Raw genomic sequence first — 23,999 nt, 5'->3', positions numbered from 1 at the left:
AAGAACTTTTCCATCAGTTGGTAGAAGGCAGAGGCAAAGGCATATAAGTTGTCCTTGTTCACTCCGAATAATACTTGTCTTTGTGTAACTCTATTATTTTGAAAAGGCCAATGGCAAAGACAAGAGCAAGTACTATTCACAAATATATATATAGGAATCCCTTAACAAGAGGGATCCCCATTTTTCAAAAAAAAATTGAGGACACCCTCTTAACCGTTGGATTGGCTTTAATGAAATTGTGTGGTTGAGATTAAATCACAGGCCACACAATTTCATTAAAGTCAAATTTAACGGTCAAGATGATGTCCCTATTTAAAAAAAAATGAGAATCCCTCTTGTTAAAGGATTCATATATATATATATATATATATATATTCATGCTTTGAAAAATAAAATGATTGTTTAGTTTCTAATAAATTATTTCAAATACAAGACAAAAGTCTAGTATCACAACAAACATAACTACTTAAAAAAAAAGAAAAAAAAGTCCCTTAATAATATAACCAACTATGAAATTGAAACAATCTTATTATTCTCAATAGCATTCAACCTACTTAGTACTATGATTTAATGGTATTCTTCTTCACTTGTAAGTAAGAGGTATTAGGTTCGATTTTCGCCTAAGGCAAATTTGGACGATATTATTGCTAGCTCATTGTGAGGGTGAACTCATCGTCACTTTTTAGTGTAGATAATATCATCTTCTGTTAAAATATATATATATATATATATATATATATATATATATATATATATATATATATCAGTATGGCTCAGTCCGTCTTCCCTTAAAATGTATGGAACTTACTCATCTTCCGCGAGGAATCCTATTCCTACCTGATCTTTCTACACTGCATACTTCCTTATCAAAGATTGACTTGTGCTTAATAGAAAATTGAGCTTCATAGAAGCGTTGAAATAATGTTTTTATGAAGCAGCGAGTAAGAAAGTTTACCAAGAAGGGCGCGAGTGGGGGAAGTGAATGCGGCAACGAGACGAAACATTCTCAAACAAAACTTGTCGTCATCCTTCCTACGCAAACCGGACCAGACCAGCGTCCTCCCAGTCCCTCCCTCCCAATAATTCCATGTTTTTTTTCTCACCAATACAATAAAGTAATAAAAACTTTCCACTTTCCAAATTCCTTAACAAATTTTTCATTCCTCGCTCTGTCAGATTTGCCACTCTTTTTCTGTTTTCTGGGTTTTTTTCTTGGGGAGGGGCCTAAAAAATAACAATGCAAGCAGCTCAATCAGTCTCCAATGGAGCTGTAGAATCTCCTCCTCCTCCTCCTCCTCCTCCTCCTCCTCCCCCTCAGGTTTGTATCTCAACTACCCCACCTTTTTACTGTTTTATTATGTTTCCATGTTTGCGTTTACTGTTTCTGTACCTATTTGGATGCAACTTATGCTTTCTTCTTGCAAGATTTGAACTTTTTTGTGGACAAAATGCAAGATTTGAACTTTGATTTTCATTCTTTAGCTCAAGATATCAAGTGGGTGGTCTTTTTTTGTCTGTTTATTTCCTCCCACTTTTTCTAAGAATATTTATTTCGTGTGCCGCTTTTTTAAATTAGAGTTGGGACTTTTGGTGATTTTTTGGATTTCAGATACCAAACTGTTACATTCTCTTTTGCCCTCCTTTATTAGTATTTTGCAGATCTTGATTGTGTTCTGCAAACTGCTTTTCTGTTACTTTTTGTAATTATTGCAGATCTGGACTGATTTAAATAACGGTTAAAAACCCCGGAGTATTACCAGAAAATCCCTCCATCTTTACAGCCATTTGGGTTGTTTTTGTGAAAAAAAAGTGTCTTTTTATTAAAAATTTTACATTGATATAAGAAATCTTATGAAAGCTTATAGACCAAATGACAAGTAGTGTTAGATGTTATGATGTAGGGTGGTCTCCAAAATCTGAAGACAGTAAAGGAAGAAGGCACCGAACCAGAACCTCCCGGGAGGCGCCCGGATATATCACTTCAGATACCCCCAAGGCCTGCAGGTTTTGGCAGTAGCCGTAGCGGAAAGGGTTTACTACAGTCTCAAGGTTCCTCTAAGGGTAGCTCGCTATCAGGCGGCCTCTTCCGGGGTTTAAGCTTCAAGAAAAAAGGTAACCAACCGGATGGTGAGAAAAGCTCCCTCCTTAATTCAGGCCCCAGTAGAGCTCCTGAAAGTCCTACAATGGCCAATTCAGTATCGCCATTTTCTTGGAAAAGATGTACCTCTCTTCCTGTTACGCCGGCATCAAATTTGTCCCCCTCTGTTGCTACGCCTATATCCGCAAGGATGTATAATGAAGCGCACAAGCAACATGTAAGTGGTCATGCATTCTAGAGTTTCCCCTAGATTTTGAAATTCCACATCAACTTCTTTACATTTGGAGGTATAAAACTGGTGTGCAATAAAAGATCATAATCTTCCAAACAAAAATTGTGATCGACGATTTACCTACAGACATTGTAGATATCTCTTTCTTTTCCTCTCTTAAATGCTGTTTCCAAGAATGGTGTCTGTACATTCATTGTTCCGTAAGTGGAATCTGATTTACATTTCCAGTTCAGACACTCAAGATACCTCGTCATCGTTTTATATGATAATTCAGGTCAACTTCGCAATTAACCAATCTTTGTGCTTCTTTTAATTCTTTTTCCGCTGCTAATGCTTAAGCTTCCATAGAAATGGCTTGTAAATCCGGAAATCATCCATCCGAAAAAAATTGAGATGGTTGTGATTAATTTCGTGCAGAAAGAAACTACAACAGTTTCGAGATCCCTTTCTATGCCTGGACAAAATAAAGTCATTGTAAGATCCGTATCTTTTGCAACTAGAAATGGGCAGACTCAAACAGATCCTAGTGATGGTATGTAGTGAATCTATTATTCTGGTTTTCTGTTCATGCTGCCTATGCAACTTACATATTTGTAACCATGAATGAATTTACTCACTATATTTCAACTACTTTTTGGCTTACGTCTCTCTCTCTCTGTCTCTCTCTCTCTCTCAAAGATTATTCACTATACATAATCCCTTTGAAATTTATTTTCGGCAACTCAGATCAAATAACTCCAGTTCCGGTGGAGGCCAATGATGAAGAAATTCCTGAAGAAGAAGCGGTGTGCAGGATATGTCTTGATGTATGTGATGAACAAAATACGCTCAAAATGGAATGCTTTTGCAAAGGTGCTCTCAGACTTCTACATGAAGAGTGCGCCATTAAGTGGTTTAGCACAAAAGGAAACAAGAAATGTGATGTATGTGGTCAAGAGGTTCAGAATTTACCTGTAACATTGCTTCGGGTGCAGAGCACTGCTCAAAGGGGTAGCAGACAGCAGCACAACCAACAGGGTTTGCATCCAGAAACGATAAGGTATGATAATGCAGTATTGAGATCCTTCTGTTGAGGACTTTGATAGGGGGATGATATATATAGATTCATGATATCATGACTATTAAAGGTAAAGAAAAAACAGGTAGAAACCTATTTGCGATGCATCCATTTCCATTCATTCACGATTGAACAGTCATGAACGTCCAAATAGATTTCTTAACATGTAATGTCAGAAGAGGATCTAAGTCATATCGTTTGGATCCAAATCATACTTTCTTATCTCGTAGAGACAAATGTCAGCCATCATACCCACGTCATTGATTTATGAATAGGCAGGCAACAGTGCTACCGTACAGTTTTCCTTTTTATCATGTCACCCCTCCACATTATTTGTAGAATCCAACTTATGATAGATATCATGCTTCCTTTTTACTCTTTTATAGCTAATAAAAGTCATATTTTATGCAGTGCCTGGCAGGACTTTGTGGTACTGGTTTTAATTAGCACCATATGCTATTTCTTCTTCCTTGAGCAGCTACTGGTATGCCATTCTTCTATTGAAAAAAAAATTAGGAACTAAGAATTTGATTTCCACTATACTAACTTGTTCATGTCTCCTGATGAGTTCAATATCCCCCATTGAAATTCAAAATAATCCAATTGAATTGTATATAATCATACCATACCGAGTGCTATGCAAGACATTGTGTAACCTAAATTATGCGGCTCTAGGTGCCATGAAATATTATCTGTTCATTTGTATGGTCTACAAACTATCTGAGATCATACAGGGTCCCAGAAAGTACGCATTGAAAGGAAGGACCGAGCTGGTTCAAATTGTGACTGATAGTTGGCATAACGATGCTAATTCTACTCTTTGCAAATGTGTAGATTCGTGACATGAAAAATCAAGCCATTGTAATTGCAGCACCATTTGCATTTACATTGAGCCTCTTGGCATCCATATTCGCCATCATCCTTGGTATAGCAGAGCCTCTGAGATTTCTGGTTCTCTTCTCTTTATGAGTTTATAACTGTAACCATTTGCTTGTTTAATGTGCAGCAATCAGGGAGTATATATGGACATATGCAGCTCTTGAGTTTGCGCTTGTCGCCCTAATCGTCCACCTGTTCTACAGCACAGTGAGTGATGCATTCGATTTCTGATCCAAACCCTGTCGTTAATATGCTCCATGGTTTGCATGTGTGTTTACGTTGCTTACTGCGGTTTTTTCTATGGTGCACCAAACTGCCTAATGCCAGACTGAGTGCTTTGATTACTAATTACTTCACTATGCCTTGGGAAGTAAAGCATTTGTGTTCTTTCTTTCAGCTTCATCTGACTGCCATTTACTCGATATTGCTCGCTGCGGTATTGGGTTTCGGGATAGCGATGAGCCTCAACTCATTGTATATCCAATATTACACCTGGAGAGTTCAAGTCGCACAAACTCAAAGCTCTAGCCCTGTATGACTGATTCCTGTAATTAACAAGCAATTGCATTTTGTGTTGGTAAATTGTAATCTTATATACTCTGGCCAAGTTGAATGTACAAGTTTTTGTATTATAGAAAGATGAAGCTTGGAGTTAAATAGTAAAGTGCTAAATGTTGCATCCCTTCTTCTGTCTATATTTATATTTTTTTACTTTAGTTTTCTAAACAATGTCGTGCCATTTGGGGCGGGAGAATGGAGCACAAGACCTCGAGTACAAGGATAGACGCTCTTACCCACTTAGGTTTGGTTGAAGGACGTAAGATTTACACGTTAAAGCAAGCGTAGTTTGCTTTATGAGCTCCAAACCAAAACTCCCATAAAATGAAAGCTCAAAATTTTTCGGGAACCATTGTGTCGAAACAGTAGAGCAATTAGTGCTGGAACGACGACTCTGAGGCATTGAGTTTAGGTCTCGGCGGTGGTTTGTATTGGATTGGATTGGATAAGCTACCACATTCTAGGTATGTTGATACAACAAATGGATGTCGACTTTGAAACCTTGTTCAAGCTAAAGGTGGACGATGAATTAGACATGAAGGAAACTTACCCCGTCCACCTTCGTTGGATTGGAATGAGAAGTTTCCTTTCTCTAATCCATCTTCTACCTTTAACTTGGACACGCTTGGAAGTTGATATCCATTTCTTGCTTCAACATAATCCAATCCAATCTGATACACACCAAATGAGGCCTCAAAGTACAAGATATGTACGATGGAAAACCATAACTTGATGCCTTTACAGTATGCAAATCTTTAGATGCAGTATCCAGTAACTAGCTACATCACCCAATTAAAAAGGGAGAACAAAGAAACCTTTCCACATATTTGCAAGTGGTACGGTTATATACAACATGGAGATTTTTACAGGGAAAATTTAAAGAAGAAAACTCAACTCAATTAGTAATGCACATCATCACAACGAAAATGCCTGACTGTGAAGGAGGAAAAATATTTGAGGAAAAAAGATGAACAAATATAATTGACCTTATCTATCTTTCGTCACAGGGAGGAACTTGTTGCCATCTTTCCTCAGCCATATGGTGGAACGGGTTTTCTTAACTTGATCTGTAAAGAGGCGATGCCTGTCACATAATTTGTGCAAGCGTGTTAGGAAACTAAGATTTGAATCCTCAATACACATAATCTTCAGTTTCTTCCATTTTTTTAAAGAGGACAAAACCAATTGAATACAACGATGAGTATACAAGAACAAGAGACATTACTTTCTAATAACAAAGGTAAAATCCAGGAAGTAAAACCAACCTTTCAAACTTCAGCTTCTGAGTAACAATCCCATTCAATAGCAACTCTGAGCTGTAAACTGTAGCTCCTGAAAGTATAAAACAGTGTCAAAACAAAAAATAATAATCTTGTCTTCTTATAAATACTTGGTAAATAAAAGAGATGGCTGCTAACCTTTTTCGAGTAAAGGCACACAGATTTCATAATCTTCTTCACAAGATACAACCAACAGATCATCAGGAATTTTATCAGCCTCCAAAACAGATCTACCAATTCTTTCTATAGCCTAATGAGCATTTCGAACAAAATCAAAATCATTTCTGGAATTAATCGCAATCAACAGTTCAGATAAAAAGGATGAACTTTATACGCGCATGTTGCTGTATATGCGTGCGCGAAGAGAAAGAAAACCATACCTGGCCACGGACTGCTTTGACCAGACTTGAAATTATATCTTTACCAGGCTTCGTATTTGGGGTGATGAAGACTTTACGACCCTGCAAAAACTTGTCTTAATGGGAATGCATAATAAGTCTCTATCTGTGGGGACAAACATTAGGTTAATATTTACCTCCAGAAGTGGATGCTGGCACGCACGTGCCAACGAAGCTGGCATGCTAAAGCCGAACTCCTTCTCCTTCTTAGTATCCCTTAGTATATAGTTTTTCTCATCGATGAAACAACTAGCTTGTCCACAGCTATCGAGCCATAAATGCGTTACCACTGGTTTTCCAGCAGCAATAGCTTCTAACATATTCCTTGTACGCATGAATTGATCTGCTATGAAGTGCGTGGCATCTGTCATAGAGGATGCTACAGAAACTCCTAGTCTGGCCAAAATCTGCAAAAAAAAGATATGCAGATAAGATTAGTTTAGAACTTACAAATTTTAAAAGAGACTAAACTCACTCACAAAATACCTTTTTCTGATGCTTAATTACATTGTCATCCAAGTGGTGGCTATACAATACTCGAACATCAGTCCTATCTCTCTTTGCTGAAGTTGGTGTATTCCCGTTTGCACTTAAGTCACGGATTTCTTTTGAAAGTCCTGGCCTTGAAGGGGTCTTCTTGCATGTCTGTTTGAAATATTCACTACCCATACAAACTGGAGATGCATCATTGGCAGGCACCTTACTGTTAACTGGAGTAGCACAACCTGAATCCGATGGCTTGCATTTCCCTAGTGGGGATTCATCCCTCATTTTAGTAGTAGAAGATGGATTTGCACCACTCCTCCTGTCAGGAATTCCAACTGCCTCTTCACCAGTTAGAATCTCCGATATCATTCTCCCATTCTTGTGAGAAGAATTACAATGAAGAGGAACTTTCCCAGGATCACCTTTTAAACTTTGATGTGCATACTTTCTAGCCAAATTCTGGTCTCCACGTGTACATGATCGGGTTCTTCTTGTTGATTTTACATCAACACAAATTCTTTGAGCAGCACCCTGCGATCTTGTGTGCCTGCTGAAACGCTGTCCAACTTTGTCTGGCTGAGCAAATGGGGCAGATGGATCATTTAAGTTATCAGGCCCACAAACCTGATCAGATAACTTTCTCCTAGATCTTTTTCCTTTGGAGAAGCTTAAAGTATCCAATTTGATGCCATCGCAAATAGCTTCAAATTTGAGATCTGAACCATCATGTTGGCTTCGTTTATTAGTTCCAACTTCTCCGGATCGACTGGGACCCAATTTTGAAAGCTTTGCATTCAACGCATTAGACACCTTACCACCTGTGAAACTAAATATTTTCTCTCTAGTTGCAATATACTGTGTTTGAGCGCTTGACTCTTCTCCACAATCACTGGATGCTTTGTCAGCTTCCTTTAACTGATTTACCACCATAGACCGTCTTGTTCGACGTGCAATGGGTGTAAAAGTACCAACATCCTGTTGTAAATTCTTTTTTTCTGTTCTTAGGTCAATAGCAACAGAAGGTATTTTCTCCATGTTTTTGTTCCTGTCAATTTTAAGATGATTTTTAGCAATGGACTTCCCCTTCTTTGATTTTGTTATCACCACCTCTGTTTCACACTGTTTCCTAGCATTCTTAGAAAATTCCAGAGGTGAAATTGAATAATGTTTGCATAATCTGGCACCAACCCTTGTTTTCTTGGCTTGTCGAGTTTCTCGAGAAGCAACCCCTGTATCAGTAAAACGCCCTCTTTTTCGAGAAGAAGGTTTCGTTGAACAAATTCTGTTCTTTGATTTTTCTCCCATCGAACCTTCAGGAGGACTCTTTTGCTTTCTTCCAGCACCTTGATTTTCATCACTAGCATCACAATTGGAAATCCCTACACCACAACACAAGGCTTCTATAGCTTCAGCTGCCATTTGAGTATCAAAGCCTACATTCATCATTTCAGGCGCATTCTTATTAACATTAGTATCCAACTGCTCTCTTGGGGAGTCATTGTTGAACTGTTCGTCGAACTCACTGACAAGATTCTTTATATGCTTCATTTCATCTTCATGTGCTGTCTTCTTGTCGACTTTTGATTTATGCAACAATAGTTTTGAATCAGAATGAACTACACCTATTCTCTTGTTCTTTCCTTGTAATTGTGTTTTGAGGTCCTTCTTCTCCTCCTGTCTTTTCCCTTTAGACTTCTGGGGTTGGGGAAGAGATCTCCACCCATGGCTTCCACCATCAAAGAAGTCTGCTTTTCTTCGGCGGAAAAATTCACCTCCTTCTTCATCCTCTCGGTTATTATCCCAATCAAAAATCCCTTTATCTATGCTTTTGTCATTGGCTTTCTTAGCCAATATTTGTGGCCCTTTTGCACTTGAGATAAATTTTGAAGTGTCCCTAGCTCTCTTTCCATGGCCAACTTCTTTATTAGACTCATCAAGATTATTTTGGAGGAACTTATCCACAAAATTAAGTGCATTAGCTTGTGACAATTCACCTGGTTCTTGAGAGTCAACATAGCTTAACCCTACCAAATTACAAGGAAACTGAAGCAAATCTTCCCCTTCTTCACCACTACCGCTGTGATGAGAAATTTCTGTGTTTTCAGCATCTGAATCCTCAGGAAAAAGATTTCTCGCTGTTGAACTTCCAGTCCTGCATTTTTTCTCATTCCTTGAACCATGTTCCTGCCTGACTTCGTCTCCATTTATGGCTGAACCCCCTAGAAGAGATACTGCATTATCTTTACCGGAAAGTTGATCCAAAGACTGATTATTACTTCTAACAGAACAAGACTTATTGTTGGTGCCCTTCAAAACCATACTGCAAGCTGCTAGACCAGAGGCCTGTAAGGATGCTGCACGAACCGAGGTAAAATGCTTATGCACAGAACCTGATTAAAATGGCAGAATGACTTATTAGATCGTATCAGGACTCAGGAGAGCATTATATTATTAGATCGAGCAGTCATGAATTCTGACTTTCCCAATACTCCTACAATTAGGACCAAAAAGACAATCCACCAGAAATTCCAATGTAAGTAGCCAGACAATAATTCAGATGATGTTTCCTTTATAATTTATTTTATTTTAGTAGAAAATCAGTTAAACATATCAATAGATAATAGACCCAGACATCTGGCTTTGAAATAAAAAACCAATAGTATGCTCAAACAAAATGACATTGCCATAAACCAAAACCAGTCTAGCAAAATATATATGATACGCCTTCCATGCAACTTGAGTCTTATAAAAGATGCAACTCTACGAGGGTCGAGTCTTTGCGAGTTCATCCCAAACAAAGCAATGAAGGAGTTACTAATACACAACCATGATCTTGATCCATAAAACTTTACCCAATTTCTGATTAACAAAAATGCAGTCTAACCATGAAAAAGTGGGATAGATCATACCTGGTCTCAGTTCCGGGGAGCCTTCAACCACAGGTGTTGCAGCAGAAACATGGAGCCCTAAAAGATAAAAGCCCAACTTATTTTTTAAGATTAGCACATAATGAGTGCATGCAGAATTTATATGAAAATGAGAGCTTCATTTGAATTCACGAATTCCTAAAAATGATGAAATAGAACAAACATTCGAAAACCAAGAAATTAAAATTTCATTCAATAGAAGAATCAATAATAAGGAAAATGTATTAATTTGCAATCTATGAGGCCATTATGTAAATCATGAAATAGCAGATAAAGATAAAGAATAAGGCATCAATTATTTAATCATGCATGGTTAAGATTTAGACCGTGAATGACAGTTTTTAAAATAAGGTAGTTATGAAAGGATTAGTATTCTTGCCTAGATTAAAGAGGTCAAACCTGCATTGTGTTGATTGTCGACCGAATAATTGGCTTGCTCCATTAACCCATTTACACTATTTTCACAAGGAGTGCGGCTGATATTCTCCTCATTCACTAATTGACCAGAACCTCTCCGTACTGATTCATCATCACTTAGATCCTTACTATCATCCAAAACTTCAGTTGTATCCGACTCCTCACTGTCAGTGGCACTGACAACTACATCATCAAACTCTAATAACTGGGTCTCCTCCATGTTCGCATAGCAGTTGATATCATCCATTACTTGTGTTTCACCACCAAAACCCATTGCTTGTGTATCACTGCCGAAATCCATCACTTGTGTGTCCCCACCAAAATCCATTACTTGGGTTTCGCCATCAAAATCCATTACTTGGGTTTCCCAACCAAAATCCATTAATTGGGTTTCACCACCGAAATCTATTAATTGGGTTTCACCACCAAAATCTACCATTTGGGTTTCAAATGCATCTTCAACTGGAACAGTGTCATTACAAGGCACGGTGTCTCGCACTAACTCATCCGCATCCCTCGATTTGCCCTTTTCATCTAATTTTCAATAAAACAAAAAAGAAGAAAAGAAATCTCAATCACAATAATAATCCTACACCAAAAGACAACAGCATTCACATCCCGACATGCGTGAAAGACATACTAAAGCACAGTCAATTTCAAGTCACACTTCAGCTCAAACATGTAACAAAATCACACTTTTCCATAAAAAAATTCAGAGAGAAAAAACACAACAGAAATCTTTGAATCGAAAGTTTTACCATGCGAGCATGAATTCAACAAATTTGACTCCTTGTATATAAATTCACATTAAAATCACCATAAAAAGCAAAACTTTAACAAACAAAAAAATTACCGGACGATGGAGGGCTTGAAATCTGAGTGTCAATGGGCTCGGTGTCTGCGCAATCGGCGAGTGAGTTTGTCTCCATCGGCATGATTTCATCTTCGCCGTTCCAGAGAGAACCCATTTCAACTCATATCGGAAACTAGATCAGAATCCACGGGAACCCCAGAAAAAAAAAAAAAAAAAAGCATTGAAATTTCAGAAGGAAAAAATACGATAAAAAAAGAAGAAAATTTGATGGAGAGGATCGAAAGCGGAGTGGGAAATGCGGAAGTGAGAAAAGAAAGACGACCAATTGGGAAAGAGAGGAGCGAGAGAGAGATTAGGGTTAGGGTTTTTGAGGTGGAGGGAAAATAGTGGGGGCGAGTAATGAAATTTTGGAGGGAAAATTAAGGCGTGTAGGACAACACTATGTGACAGTCTGATTTAACCGGAACCCAAGTTTGTAACTTCTTCTTTGTTTTTGAGTCACATGGGTAACTTCTTCTTCACTTTCTCTCTTTTGTTTTTACTTGTCGGACACCTGTACAGTAAAACTGTGAAAACATAAGTACTGCAAAAAAACGAATTCGGATCCTTTCCGTATCCTATTTGTGACGATTTCAGGAATTCAGAAATCATATATATACATCGTATATTATGTTGTCAAAAATTATTTTAAATATTTTTATTTAAAATTAAATACAAACAGTATCTGATAAAAATTAACTGTACAATATACGATAAATGGACACGATTTATAGATCCCTAAGATCCTTACCAAAAGGATCCGGAGAATCCTGTTGGCAAAAAAACCTTCACTTCACCAGTTACAGGAAACGATAAAGTCAAGATCGAACGGCTGAAAATCATCAGCCTAATATAGAGCATGTACTTGATAATCTCTAGTCTAGTATTATAAATAACACAACTACAAGATCGGCCGTTTGGTCTAGTGGTATGATTCTTGCTTTGGGTGCAAGAGGTCCCGAGTTCGATTCTCGGAACGGCCCCTTTTTATTTTTGTTTCTTCTTCTCTGTTCATTAGTAACGTTTTGTTTCTTCTCTCTGTTCATTAGTGGGTAATGAGTTAAAATTAAAATATGTTGTTTAAGTTCTAGTCCTCCAATGTAATATAATAAAATACGCCGTTTAATAAATTTTAGTAAAGAGATAAACTTACATGCAACATGAGTATACAACTGGGAAGCTGATACGACCTTATCCTAAAATTTTAGTAAAGAGATAAACTTACATGCAACATGAGTATACAACCGGTAAGCTGATACGGTCTTATGCTAAACAAGAATGCAAGTGTATCTTCTCCTCAATAATAAAGTAGTAACATACAAAAGTATATGGGATCTGATTGGATGCAGCACCTACTATTGTAGGACTATATAATCCCGAGTACAACAAACATATGCTATACAATTGCCTTTGAACTTCCCGGCAGCTGCCGGACATGGTCGGACCAAAGCACTTACTTGAAGCCTTCCATGTCCAATGAATTTGGAAATAACTAGGAAGCCAACCTGTTGGAAGAACAAACATCAAAGTAAAAAGCTAACAGAAACGTATATCTAGGAAGATGTGGTTGTTCATCAGAAAATTCAAATACTAGGTTCCAGATACAGTAAAAAATTTCAGTTTTTCTTTTTTGAACTGTTTGGCCAACATTCCAGCATTGGTAACCCAGGGTTCAATGAAAATTAAAGGATCTATAAACAAGATATTCAGAATACGCAATACAAAAAACCAGCAGAGACACCTCCTCCTTCCTCACCAAAGACCAAAGTCGGCTACAAAATTTGCCTGCCTCATAATACCAATCAAAAGACGGCTGGTTGATTCGTTAATCAGAACTGGGCAGGCTCGGTCGCGCTAGAATACATCAGAATCTTCTCCCAGACGGTTCCATTTCCCACACCGGCATCCTGGGAAGAGGCCCTATGAAGCAAAAGGCTAGTCTGGTTGCCAACTCAAGTCTGACTAAAGAACCGAAGCGGCAATGCAGCAGGATCAAGTTCCCAGCACCCTCTGAGGCTGCCGCCTTTTTGGTCTGTTAGCTTGAAAGAGGGAATCATGTGAGAAAACCTTAGTAGCTCAACCCCACGGATGGTCATGGTTTCAGCTGATCCTCCTTTCAACTGAGTCTTGAAAACTGAGTTGAAACCATCCACACGCTCTAAAATCAAGACCTCTCTTTGAATATCATTTTCTTTCCACACTGCCACTATGTCATACTCGCAGGTATCCAAGTCAGAACACGAGAGATCAGCTGTCCAGTTCTTATACAACGCCCAAACCTCACCTCTTTGAGGATATATTTCAAAATCATTCTTACCAATAGAAATTGCATTTACCCGGTGTGAAAAGGACAGAGTAGAATCATAGTCCTGGAGCGTACTCCTTCTAACCCTAAATCTCCCGCAGCAAACAGGCATCCCCTCATCATGCCATCGAATCACCCTGTCTGGTAGTAAGTTGGAAGCAAGCCATGCAATATGCAATTTGGATCGGTGACAATCAAGGTTTTTTATCTGGCCATAGTATTTTGGCAAGCCATCCTCATCACTATACAATGCCCAGATCTGACCAATCTCAAACTTTTCCAGAGATTTATCAGCATCAAAGTTGTAGAACTCAGCTTCTGGAATAGCGATGCCTTCTGGCGATGACCCTTTGGGAACATTACTGTCTTCATTCCTTGTATCCGGAGATTTAGAAAAACCATTACTATGAGTACTAGCCTCCGTTTTCCGATCTCTAGAAATAGGAACTTCTTCAATATTAAAAGGCAAAGAGGCGGGATCAAGCTCAACAGATCCTGATGGAATTCCTACTCCTTCGTCACCAGTCAATGTATAAGATGGAACTCTGTGGGAAAACCTCAATAATTCTCCTGGTGGAACTTGAAATGTGCCTTTCCCATCCTTAACCCTTCGACAGAAAACACTCACAAAACCTTTCACCTTGTCCAAGAGTGCAACAGATATTCCAACATCCTCAGAATAGTCTGATAAAATATCAACAAATTCGTATTCAAAGTTCAGCTTCTGATTAGAGTCTGCATCAGTGTACAAGTTTATGTCCCAGTTCTTGAAAATGGCCCAAATCTCTCCCTTTCTTGGATATATCATGTAAGAACTTCTAATCTTCCCCCAAGTCATCAAATGAGAGAACATGGGAAGATCTTTCGTGATTTCAGAGTCACCTTGTCTGAATTTACCACAAGAAAACGGCAAGTCAGATTTGGCCCATTTCATTTCATTATCATCATCGGGGTCAGGCTCTAGCCAGGTTATCTGCAACTTGAACTCAGGTGAGTGAACTTTCTTGATTCTAGCATAGAATCTTGGCATCCCATTTCGAGTATCATAAATAGCCCACACCTGCCCAGCTTCAAAGAGTTCTTCTTTCCGGTACCTCTCAAAGTCGTTGAAATCACTCTCAGGAAAAGAATACAAGGGGTCTGGTTCTTGTTTTTCATTGGAGCTTTTATGTGATGCAGAATTCTCAAGTGCCTCAGAAATTTTCTTAGAGTCAAATACTTTCACCCTTTCTTTAGCCCCAGACTTTTTTTCCCCAACTCTATTTGTCAAACACTCTTCTTTCTGTTTCACCTTTTCATCTCCTTTAGTGTCAGCGGCACGATCAGATTTATTATTCATTATAGATTCCTCCACTTTAGATGCGTCTTCATTTTCCTCTTCAGTGGCACAGGATGAGACAGTCCTCTTCTCCCTTTTTGATAGAGGAGTGTCTTCACCATCGCTTAGATTTTCCTTATAAGAAATATGCTGCTTATGCCGTGAAGATCTCCGTGGTTGCTGGTTTCCATAAATTCCAGATTTCAGTCCAGCCTGAAGAACAGCATCATCAATGACCATATCTTCTTCAGAATCACTGCCGCTTGCATCATCAATGACCATATCTTCTTCAGAATCACTGTTGCTTTCAGAGTCACTGCTTTCACTGGATTCTACTACACGTTTCCTGTCTCTCTTACGCTTTACCTTTTCTGAACGAACACCTGAAGAGCTACTTGACCTTTGGTCTGTCTTTTGGAAAGGTTTAGCTTTGGAGTTTTCAGCTCCAACATTCCTCTGAAGTCTCACTTCAGACATGTTGACATTGACTTTTTTGGGGGGGAATGCCTGCTGACTTAAGTTAGTTGGTGGTGGTGGTGGTGGTGGTGGTGGTGCGCCACCTGGCACATTTGTGTCATATGCAATGAAGGGCTTACCGCAGCCTTGACAACGAAGAGATCTAAGAAGAACTTCTCTATAATACTGGTACTTAACTGAACAAAATGGGCAGGCAGTCCAAAAAGTCGATCGGGCATCTGAATACCCCGGTGGAAAAGGCTGTTGTTGCTGCTGGCTCTGGAGATTAACGCCTGTAAAGTTGCCTCTGGAGTTGTTTTGAACTCCAGGATTTGAGTTCCAACTCGCCCTATGTGGGGGTCGATGTGGCACACCTGTTTTACTCACAGAAGTCTTGCGTTTCAGGTCATGCATGCTCCGTTTGTCACGGTCCAAAAGCACTCTTTGAGCTTCACCAATCAGCTTAAAAGCAGCTTCTGCACCAGAAAACTTGTTTTTATCAGGATGAAGTTGGAGAGCAAACTTCCTGTACTGCTTCTTAATTGTTATCTCATCCGCTGTTTGATCAATCTGAAGGATACCATACCAGTCCATCTCAGTCCCAAACAATTTTTCAGCAGAGCAATGCACATCACAAACCATAAGCATCTGAGATGCATTCTCCAGATCAGGATAGAGTTGTTGCGCCTTTATAGCAATCTTACGAGCCCCCACGAAATCCTTGCTCTGCATCTTCTTCTCAGCAATCACCTTGGCCCTAATGGCCTCTTCCTTATTGCAATCCATCACTAATATGGAGAACCTGAGTTGACTTAAGCTGATTTAATAGTGCATAAAGCAACAGGAAACATTATAACCCCAAAAGCATGCTTCTTTAATGAAATGAAGCCAAGTTTGAATTCCGAACTTTTCAATAGCACAAGTCACATCCAGTTGAACCCTGAAGCCCTTAATCAACATAGAGAAAAACAAACAAGGTGTAAGCGACTACAAGTGTGCAACATTTTACCTCCAGTGTTACTTATTAAGTTGATATTCAAACTAAAGAAAGGTAATGGAAAATGCATTTTTCAGTATAATAGTAAATCACTAAGCACTTATGTGGTGAAACTTAAAAAGATGAGGTGTGAAAAACAAAACCAAATTTGAGTAATAAGCAAATAACCGGTGCAAATATTATCATCACATATCAGAAAACAACTCAACTAACTCCATAAGCCGCCCAGAACCAGATTCAAAATAATTAATGAAAAACAGGAAACCAAAGTTCAAAAAATAAATATAGAAAACCGCAAACAATGAATTGCTTTCTCAGGAAAACCATAAAATAATAACACAATACGAATTAAAACAAAGGAAGAAATAAGAACACGAAGTTCACAATAAAATATCCCATTTCCCAGAGCTAGACACAGCAACTTATCTCACACAGTCCCCTATGCAACAGTCCCTTTGGAACCCAAATGAAATCCTTGAATTTATAGAATTTCAATTCCAAGTATTTTTCCTCATATTTCGAAAGCTAAAACTGTGCAGAGTTCATTCTCAAATTCATGAATTGTGAGAATTTTCAAAATTCCTCTCAAACTGAGACAATTGTGTATTACCTCAACCCGAACAAGTACAAATCTGTACAGCGGGCGATTGTATACAGCCGGCACAATAGAGAAAACTTGGTCCAACTGGAAGGATTGGTCTTATACTAACCTGCAGCAATTACGACTTGTAAGTTTAAATTAGAGAATTATAAACATTGAACTCTGTCCTAAACATTAAATTCCATTCACAAATGAATTCATTTGCAAATTTAAAAAATAAAAATAAAAAATAAAAAAACTTATTTTCTTTTGGTCCTAGAGCACAATTCACTTTATAAACCAAACACATTATACCAACCGGTCCAACATAGAAGCCTTAATCCACATGCAATCCAGCCCCAAAAACACCCATAACATCACAGTCCAAAAACCAAAACCCTTGTAAAATTTGGTAAAATGGGGAGGTATAACCCTAATTTCACCCAAAAACTAAAAAAAGTTTGAAAATTTTGAAAAATTACTGTAATTTGTTGGCATATTTGAATCGTAAAAATAAACCCCAAAAAGTATGCGTAATATAATACAACGAACAAACAGAGTCAAACATCGCTCTTCAAGCTAAAGATGGAAGCTTGAACAACTTTGGGAAAACCCCAGAAAGTGATTAAATGGTAAAACGAATTCAAAAAAAAAAAGGGGGGTTTTGAAAAAGAAGCGCTTACTCGTTTGTTTTGGCTGAGAAATCACAGGGCTGGATTTGGGAGACAGGAGTCCGGACGGACCTGGGGCTTTCAGAAGTGGGGAAGAAGAAGACCTCTGATACTTCGGCTTATTTCTCTAATGCCACTCATTCAGTCTCTTGGGTTTATTGGTAATTAGAGTTGTAATTTATTTCAAATTGAGGGGGATTTATATTCATTGGATTTTCGATTTGCCCCTTGGTCTTCCCATTGTTGTGTTTGTGAAGAACTGCATTTCGCTCTAAGAAAGGGAAACGTTAGGATTGAACTTCAATGACCTACCATGGAATTACAATTCTAGCCTCTGTGGAAATTACTAAAAAGGACACTCATCAATTAGGGCATAGGGATTATCAATGCCCGGGCCCGGCCCAGCTCTTGGAGTTGAGCTCTGGTCCGAGTTGGGTCGTTTTGAGCATATAGATTATTTCAGGTCAAGTACGATTTCAATTTTAAAGCTTTAACCAAAACTCGCAGATTTGGGTCAAAGTGAGCCCGAATAATGAAAATGTGCTAATATGGAAAGCGGGAAATCGAACTCATTATTTCGAGTGCAATGGCGAATGCACTTAACCGTATAAGCTACAAATTCCTTGTAAACTACTAACTAAAGATGTATAATAGTAGGACTGTGTTTGGTACGATTACCGAACCAAAAATAGTATACCGATTATCATACCAAACATTTCGCATGTTAAAATTGGTTACCATGGTCATGCTGCAAAGTTGGTAATTGAATGATCCCATTTGGTTGGAGTAAGGATCAAGTTAAGTAGATGTTTATCTTTGAGTTAGTGATCAACCTCATCCCTTTGATATATGAGGTAGGTGATGTGAAAATTAACTTGACACACAAATTAAACCCTATGGATGACAATTGTAGTATATGAGCAAATATGGATCGTTCTAAACCGGGGATTAACTAGGGATGCTAATCAATGTGAAACTGACTCAAGAACATAAAAACATAATGTAGAACACTAAACTAGACTCAATTAATGCAAAACTAGAGTTTAAAACACTTAAATCAACCAAAAACTCAAAACAGCAACTAAAAAACTCAAAACTGCCTTAAAACCACTTTCTGGGCAGTTTTGAGTACCTAACACTAATTTGGACGAAATTGGACTAAAACTTGACTCAAGACACTTAGAAACACAAACTAAATTGATTTCTAACTAATCTAACACTTTAAAATAAATGGGGGATTGATTTTGACGAAATTGAAATTAAAACAGAGACTTGTAAACAAACTTCAAACAAAACAGATTGTGATGAAATAGAATGGTGAGAAACTAGTTAGAGGGTTCCTTATCCACACATGAACATATGCATATAATTTGATTCCCAGTTATGACTTCAACAAACAATGAATGACAATGCTCCAAGTTAATTAGGTTCGCTTAAATTAACTTTCAGATTTCCCTAGATTCATTGGATTGAATGGGATACGCATTAAAACCAAATTATTCCTCATCAAAGTCCCTAACTATGGAATACGCATGATAGAGATATTCAACAAAGATCATTAAGTTCAACGGAAATCATGAACATCAACTAGGCATTCATAACTATGGAATACGCATGTTAATCCAGCCTAGGGTTTACTTAAACACAATCGTGACTAGCGATCTTTACTACTCATGAATATAAGTTCATAACGATTAGGTGAAATTCTCTTATATCCTAGCATCAAATTTAGGCATGCAAATTAAGTGTCGACCCTCAACCCACATACATAGACAAGTTCTTAATCAAAACAGAAAAGTAAACCACATCTAAAGTTCATGAATTCATAACTGGAGTAAATCAAATCATAACCAACATATGTCCATGGCTTCAAATTCGCCTCTAACTAAAAAGAAATTAGTTCCACATGTTTAACATAATTGAAAAGCAAATTAAATTAAACATGAAAACAGAAACAAGAGAAGAAAGAACTCCAAACACTCCACTAATGGCAGATTGCATGTGCAAGGTTTCTCCCTCCTTTGGACTGCACGGCACTACTTCTTTCTCCTTCAATGGTGGCTGCACGAGGTGGTGATGGTGGTGGAAAAGTGCAGCTGTGGTGGATGAATGGTTATTTGAATAGGGTAGAAGGGTTAAGGGGATTAGGGGGCACGGCAGAGACTTAGACCTAGGGAGAATGATGTGGTGGTTGCGGCAAGGCTTAGGGTAGATTTCTGGAGAGAATGGATGATATGGGAGGTGGTATATTCGGCCAAAAGCTTTAAAGGAGTATATATAGGCACTTAAAAACCCTAGCAATCAGATTTGGGTTTCTAGAAGCCCAAATCCAACAGAAAATAGGTTAGAACAATCAGATTTTGCATGGGAAGAGGCCTAGGGTTCGGCTGGTTTAGTGGGCTAAGGTTAAGGCTTCTAGAATGCCTTGCAAGGCAAGGAAATCAGGTATTTAAAACCCTAGGTGCGGCATAGGATTAGGGAGATCAGATTTGGAAATGGGCTAGGGTTTAGGTGCGGCATATGGTGAATATCCACAAAGAATTAGGGCTTAGGTCCACTTAGTTTTAGACAGGGATTTGTATAACCCAAATCCACAACTAAAGGCCCTATTAAGTCAGAATTTAAGAGAGAATGGCTAGGAAGTGCGGCTCAAGTCCAAGAGGTAAGGATAGGTCATTCAAAAGCCCATCGCCAAGAATAGAAACTCACAAATACGGAAACCTCCAAGAATAGAAACTTCCAACTTTAGAAACTTTAGTTGCCAAATCCGACTTCGTTGTTCTTCACTCTCATTTCTTCATTTCTTAAACTCCCTTGACCTTCAAACTCGTCCATTCCTTGTGCTCCATAAGCATACACAACATTCCAGCTCACTTTTTGCTCCAAAAGCTCCGAATTGCATCATTTTTTGTAATGTGCCCTTTAAACCTGAAAACACATGAAAGTAGCTCAAAAGACTACTTTAACGAAGAAAACATAACGAAAATGTATAAGAACTAGCTAACTAAGGCGCATAAATATGCTCCTATCAGTAGGTCTTTGTTGAGACAAATTGAAAGAACTGATTTTTGAGTTGGTGTTCCAACTCTTTATCTACTACTAGCTATTATATAAAAGACCACTTGATTTACAAACGCATTGCGTATAAGACCACTTGGATGGATTGATACGCATGTTTTTCATTCATTTGTCAAACACTGAACTGATTATCTTGAGTTGAGAATCTTGTGAAGGAGAAAGGGAAATGGGTAATGATGAAGACTGTTGTGTAGTTGAGTCTAATTCTTGGCAAGTACTAGGTCTCATGTTAGCCCCAAAGTGCCCATTAAATCAGGGTAATATTTGGGACTGGCAATAAGGAGTTATTCAAGAGTACTAGCAAAAAGGAGATGTGGTATATTGGGTTTGAGACAAAGAGTTTGAAAGAATGGTTGTTGTGCATTCATACATTATATATACTAAAACTCAGTTTCTGAACACTGTTCATTAACAGTGATTTGACGAATGTGCCCCTCGGTTTCTTCTTGATCCCCCGTTGTGCTGCCTCTTTTACACAGTGAAATGACCACTTTGTCCTGGCTGGCCACGCGTTCTTCATCAATGGCCTTTCCTGTTGGATTTCTCTGCTGTTTCATTCTCTGCCTTCCTTTTCCTGCAATCGCTTTTTTTTTTCTCAGCTCCACGTCTACACGTGTTGGTCATCGTGGAAAGAAAAGTGGTGGAAAGCCGACGAAAGCAGTGGAAAAACCCATTTGCTTTTCCATTCGCTAATCTCAGAAAGGGCATCCCCTCCCATCGCCGTTCTCGAGTTCTTTCGATGAAGTTTTCTCTCTCACTTTCTTGCTAAAAACGACATAACCAGTCAAAATTTGTGCAGATCTTTTTTCTGGAACAATAGAAACAATGCGCTGTTCTTCCCTTATTCTCCAGGTTCCTCCCTCTTTCCTCTTCATCCGTTAGACAACGTCTCCTTCGTTTCGACCTCTCTCTTAGGAACACAGTGGAGATCTCTTCAGTTTTCTCTCCAATCTTCTTTGTCAAGATCTCTGGAGAAAAAAAGTTGATTTTTTTTTTTTTCAGTTTTTGGTTTGTGGGTTTTTAATTTTTTGACTTTTTGTGCAGGTAAAGGAAGAACCCAGAAGAGATATGTTCACTGAAGGACTTGACAGGAGCGCCCTTCATGGGGTTAGAAAGGTTTGTGAAGAAAAATCATTACCATCTTCCTTTTTTCGAATTGAAAAAAATAAATAAAGTAGGGTTTAATTTTACTATTGTTTGATTTAGTCCTCAGCACCATTCGTGGTATTTTTACTCATTCGCTACCCGATAAATAAAACCCATATATTTTTTTTTGAATTTTATGAATTTTGGTGTGATTTTGGTTGTTGATGTTTTCTCAATGATTGAATTCTGGGTTTTTAGCCGTACCCAATTTTAGTCAACCCATGCAACATAGGGTGTTTGCCCCTGTTTGCTTTCCTTTTCTCACCAGACATCTCTGCCAGCATGATCCGCCAAACTCGCCGATCGCGTCTGCTCTCGCGGACTAGGTATGACTTCTATCACTTTCCGTTTGTTTCCCGGGAAAATTTAGGGCTAGAAAGTGTGTAGAATTTTAATCTTTAAACTTTAAACTGTCCTGTGCACAGAGAAATTGAAATTTAATTCCAAGTTCTGTATTGCTCTATAATTGAAGGTCTTCTACTCCCTAAAAGGCTGATTAACACCAACAACCACAACACCAACAAGGACTACCGCAGCTTAGGTACAATTAAACAACCATAATTCCCAAGTTTTGATTATTATTTTTTACTAATTTGCTATCTTTTAAATATAATCATACCATCCGTGTTGATATGAACAGTCCATAATGTGTTTATTGTGTTGAAAGATGCGGAAAAAAATGAAAAATTTGGTGTGAGTTTGTTGCGTTTTGGTTTAATCGTTTGGGGAATGTGGAGTTGTTACTTCAAAATTGAAATTTAATGGGAATGCCATGATTGAAATTTTATAGCAATGATGAATGAGCCAATTTGAAATACCAAATTACAACTGATGAACTCACTCCTATATGACTATTACTGCATATACTCATCTTTTATTTCGTTGGGTTTTATTTTTATTTCATTTTTTTTGGTTTCGCAAAGAACTGAATTTTATCTTATCTATAGCTCTATACGCATGTAGTTTTTCTCTTTTTTGGTTTCGAGTATGTGGTTGGTTTTATTTAACAATCTTTTGGAATATAGAGAATCTTTGCATCAATGTCTTATTCTTGGATTTCCTGATGATTTGGCATTGAGATGTTAAGCAAAGGTGTCCCATGGGAACCACAGATTGTTCGAAACTATCTCAAAGAAGTGGAGAGATTTGTTACGTAGCTCCAGACTATGCCAACTATGAAGCTCTAGAAAAATGGTGCGGAAATTGGCTGTTTGTCATTGATGAGGTATAATCCAATAGCTAATAAGTATGCTCCTATATTCGACACTTTAATTATGTCTAGAACTAATGTTGTTATTACTACTTTCATTTTTACAGAAGGAAAGGTTTTTTGTTCTTCATTTCTTGCTATATCATCTAGGGTTGTGCAAACTATTCATTATAGGGGATCCCTTCATGTATATAGTTGTTTCTTGCTAAGATTTCCGCAAACTATTTTTGTTATGTCGAAGTTGAAATCTTTTTTTACGATTGTAAATAGATTTCACATGTATGCAAATAGTATATATACACATTATAACTTTCTACATATTTTGTACAGTTTCAAAACCCGCGGCATCGCGCGGGCACTCTTGCTAGTATCATCTATAGATGCGTTTTGATTACATAGTGATGATATACTTTTGTATATATAAAGGTGTAATGACCCTACTAGCTTTTTAAGCTCATCCTAATCAAATTTTGCTGGTATACAAACCAGGCAATTCAAGAGGGTAGGCCGGATGATCTTGAATTAAAAAGGAGGCTTGAATTTATTTCCTGTAGCCTTGTAAAAGATTTATGATAAGAGAAATTATTTCACTCTTGTTTTGGTTAGGAGCTCATTAAAAATGCTCTAAATCAAAAACTCAAAGTTACAAACCAAATGAAAATTGCAATAGAGCCACATGCGATCTCAAGTGAGATGTGATTCCGAAATGCCTGCAGAAAAGGGACGGGGATGAGGTTGTACGAGGTGGTGGATGCAGTTATTCGTAGCGGAGCAATATGATTAATGGCAGCAACCCGAAGGAGGGTCGCAGAACCTTCACTTGTTGCTGAAAGAGATGAAGCATGGCAAATATTGGTGAAGCTCGGATTGGTTGGAAATCCACCCTTTGCTGCCTTGAAATTTCTACACATGTTGTGCATGTGATGATGGATGTTATGAGAGAGAGAAACTTAACGAACACAAAAAGGTACATTAGTCATTTCACCCTCTTTGTTCAGCACACCATTATTTATGGAGGACACCACCATAATAGTTAAGTTTTTTTTTAACAAC

The 23,999-nt window shown here is 38.1% G+C and overlaps 3 protein-coding genes, 1 long non-coding RNA gene and 1 other non-coding gene across 11 annotated transcripts; 3 read left to right on the top strand and 2 right to left on the bottom strand.

Annotated features, from left to right (window-relative positions):
* The first annotated feature begins 837 nt into the window (after nucleotides 1–837).
* On the top strand, nucleotides 838–4,948 carry LOC103452996 (uncharacterized). Of its 5 annotated transcripts, none has more exons than XM_008392523.4 (8): nucleotides 838–1,318; nucleotides 1,902–2,315; nucleotides 2,748–2,862; nucleotides 3,057–3,369; nucleotides 3,799–3,871; nucleotides 4,222–4,312; nucleotides 4,394–4,473; nucleotides 4,664–4,948. In XM_008392523.4, the coding sequence occupies exons 1-8, from the start codon at nucleotides 1,238–1,240 to the stop codon at nucleotides 4,802–4,804; spliced, it is 1,308 nt and encodes a 435-aa protein (XP_008390745.3). In that variant the 5' UTR covers nucleotides 838–1,237; the 3' UTR covers nucleotides 4,805–4,948. The 5 variants fall into 5 exon arrangements, 4 of the variants coding, with proteins under 4 accessions (XP_008390745.3, XP_017192636.3, XP_008390746.3 ...); XM_017337147.3 differs by having other exon boundaries at nucleotides 4,394–4,534; XM_070811145.1 differs by having other exon boundaries at nucleotides 916–1,318; nucleotides 1,888–2,315.
* A 668-nt stretch (nucleotides 4,949–5,616) lies between these two features.
* On the bottom strand, nucleotides 5,617–11,604 carry LOC103452998 (uncharacterized). 2 transcript variants are annotated; one of them, XM_070811144.1, is made up of 9 exons: nucleotides 11,186–11,604; nucleotides 10,315–10,866; nucleotides 9,898–9,954; nucleotides 6,989–9,378; nucleotides 6,640–6,909; nucleotides 6,485–6,565; nucleotides 6,243–6,354; nucleotides 6,090–6,156; nucleotides 5,617–5,908 (listed from the first exon to the last, which is right to left on the bottom strand). In XM_070811144.1, the coding sequence occupies exons 1-9, from the start codon at nucleotides 11,298–11,300 to the stop codon at nucleotides 5,812–5,814; spliced, it is 3,741 nt and encodes a 1,246-aa protein (XP_070667245.1). In that variant the 5' UTR covers nucleotides 11,301–11,604; the 3' UTR covers nucleotides 5,617–5,811. The 2 variants fall into 2 exon arrangements, with proteins under 2 accessions (XP_070667245.1, XP_028946955.2); XM_029091122.2 differs by having other exon boundaries at nucleotides 6,989–9,342; nucleotides 11,186–11,540.
* A 492-nt stretch (nucleotides 11,605–12,096) lies between these two features.
* On the top strand, nucleotides 12,097–12,168 carry TRNAP-UGG (transfer RNA proline (anticodon UGG)). Its single transcript has one exon. It is a non-coding gene; the product is annotated as a tRNA-Pro (tRNA).
* A 569-nt stretch (nucleotides 12,169–12,737) lies between these two features.
* LOC103452999 (uncharacterized) lies at nucleotides 12,738–17,833 on the bottom strand. 2 transcript variants are annotated; one of them, XM_008392526.4, is made up of 3 exons: nucleotides 17,525–17,833; nucleotides 16,872–16,971; nucleotides 12,738–16,212 (listed from the first exon to the last, which is right to left on the bottom strand). In XM_008392526.4, exon 3 carries the CDS (start codon nucleotides 16,048–16,050, stop codon nucleotides 13,138–13,140), a length of 2,913 nt encoding a protein of 970 aa, XP_008390748.1. In that variant the 5' UTR covers nucleotides 16,051–16,212; nucleotides 16,872–16,971; nucleotides 17,525–17,833; the 3' UTR covers nucleotides 12,738–13,137. The 2 variants fall into 2 exon arrangements, with proteins under 2 accessions (XP_008390748.1, XP_008390749.1); XM_008392527.4 differs by having other exon boundaries at nucleotides 12,738–16,204; nucleotides 17,525–17,785.
* A 4,719-nt stretch (nucleotides 17,834–22,552) lies between these two features.
* LOC139190280 (uncharacterized) lies at nucleotides 22,553–23,262 on the top strand. The gene is made up of 2 exons (XR_011574380.1): nucleotides 22,553–22,961; nucleotides 23,054–23,262. It is a non-coding gene; the product is annotated as an uncharacterized lncRNA (long non-coding RNA).
* The last annotated feature ends 737 nt before the right edge of the window (nucleotides 23,263–23,999 follow it).

Source organism: Malus domestica, chromosome 13, assembly GCF_042453785.1.
Source record: "Malus domestica chromosome 13, GDT2T_hap1".
Lineage (NCBI taxonomy): Eukaryota > Viridiplantae > Streptophyta > Magnoliopsida > Rosales > Rosaceae > Malus > Malus domestica.
The sequence above is the reverse complement of the archived record's forward strand: the minus strand, read 5'-3'. Positions and strand labels throughout refer to the sequence as shown.

Coding starts and splice junctions, on each gene's coding strand:
- LOC103452996 (XM_008392523.4), top strand. CDS start 1,238: ATGCAAGCAGCTCAATCAGTCTCCAATGGAGCTGTAGAATCTCCTCCT. Junction 2,316..2,747: donor ATGAAGCGCACAAGCAACAT/GTAAGTGGTCAT, acceptor AATTTCGTGCAG/AAAGAAACTACAACAGTTTC. Junction 4,474..4,663: donor TCCACCTGTTCTACAGCACA/GTGAGTGATGCA, acceptor TCTTTCTTTCAG/CTTCATCTGACTGCCATTTA.
- LOC103452998 (XM_070811144.1), bottom strand. CDS start 11,300: ATGGGTTCTCTCTGGAACGGCGAAGATGAAATCATGCCGATGGAGACA. Junction 6,355..6,484: donor TCAAAGCAGTCCGTGGCCAG/GTATGGTTTTCT, acceptor AATGCTCATTAG/GCTATAGAAAGAATTGGTAG. Junction 6,157..6,242: donor TGTGCCTTTACTCGAAAAAG/GTTAGCAGCCAT, acceptor TTATACTTTCAG/GAGCTACAGTTTACAGCTCA.
- LOC103452999 (XM_008392526.4), bottom strand. CDS start 16,050: ATGGATTGCAATAAGGAAGAGGCCATTAGGGCCAAGGTGATTGCTGAG.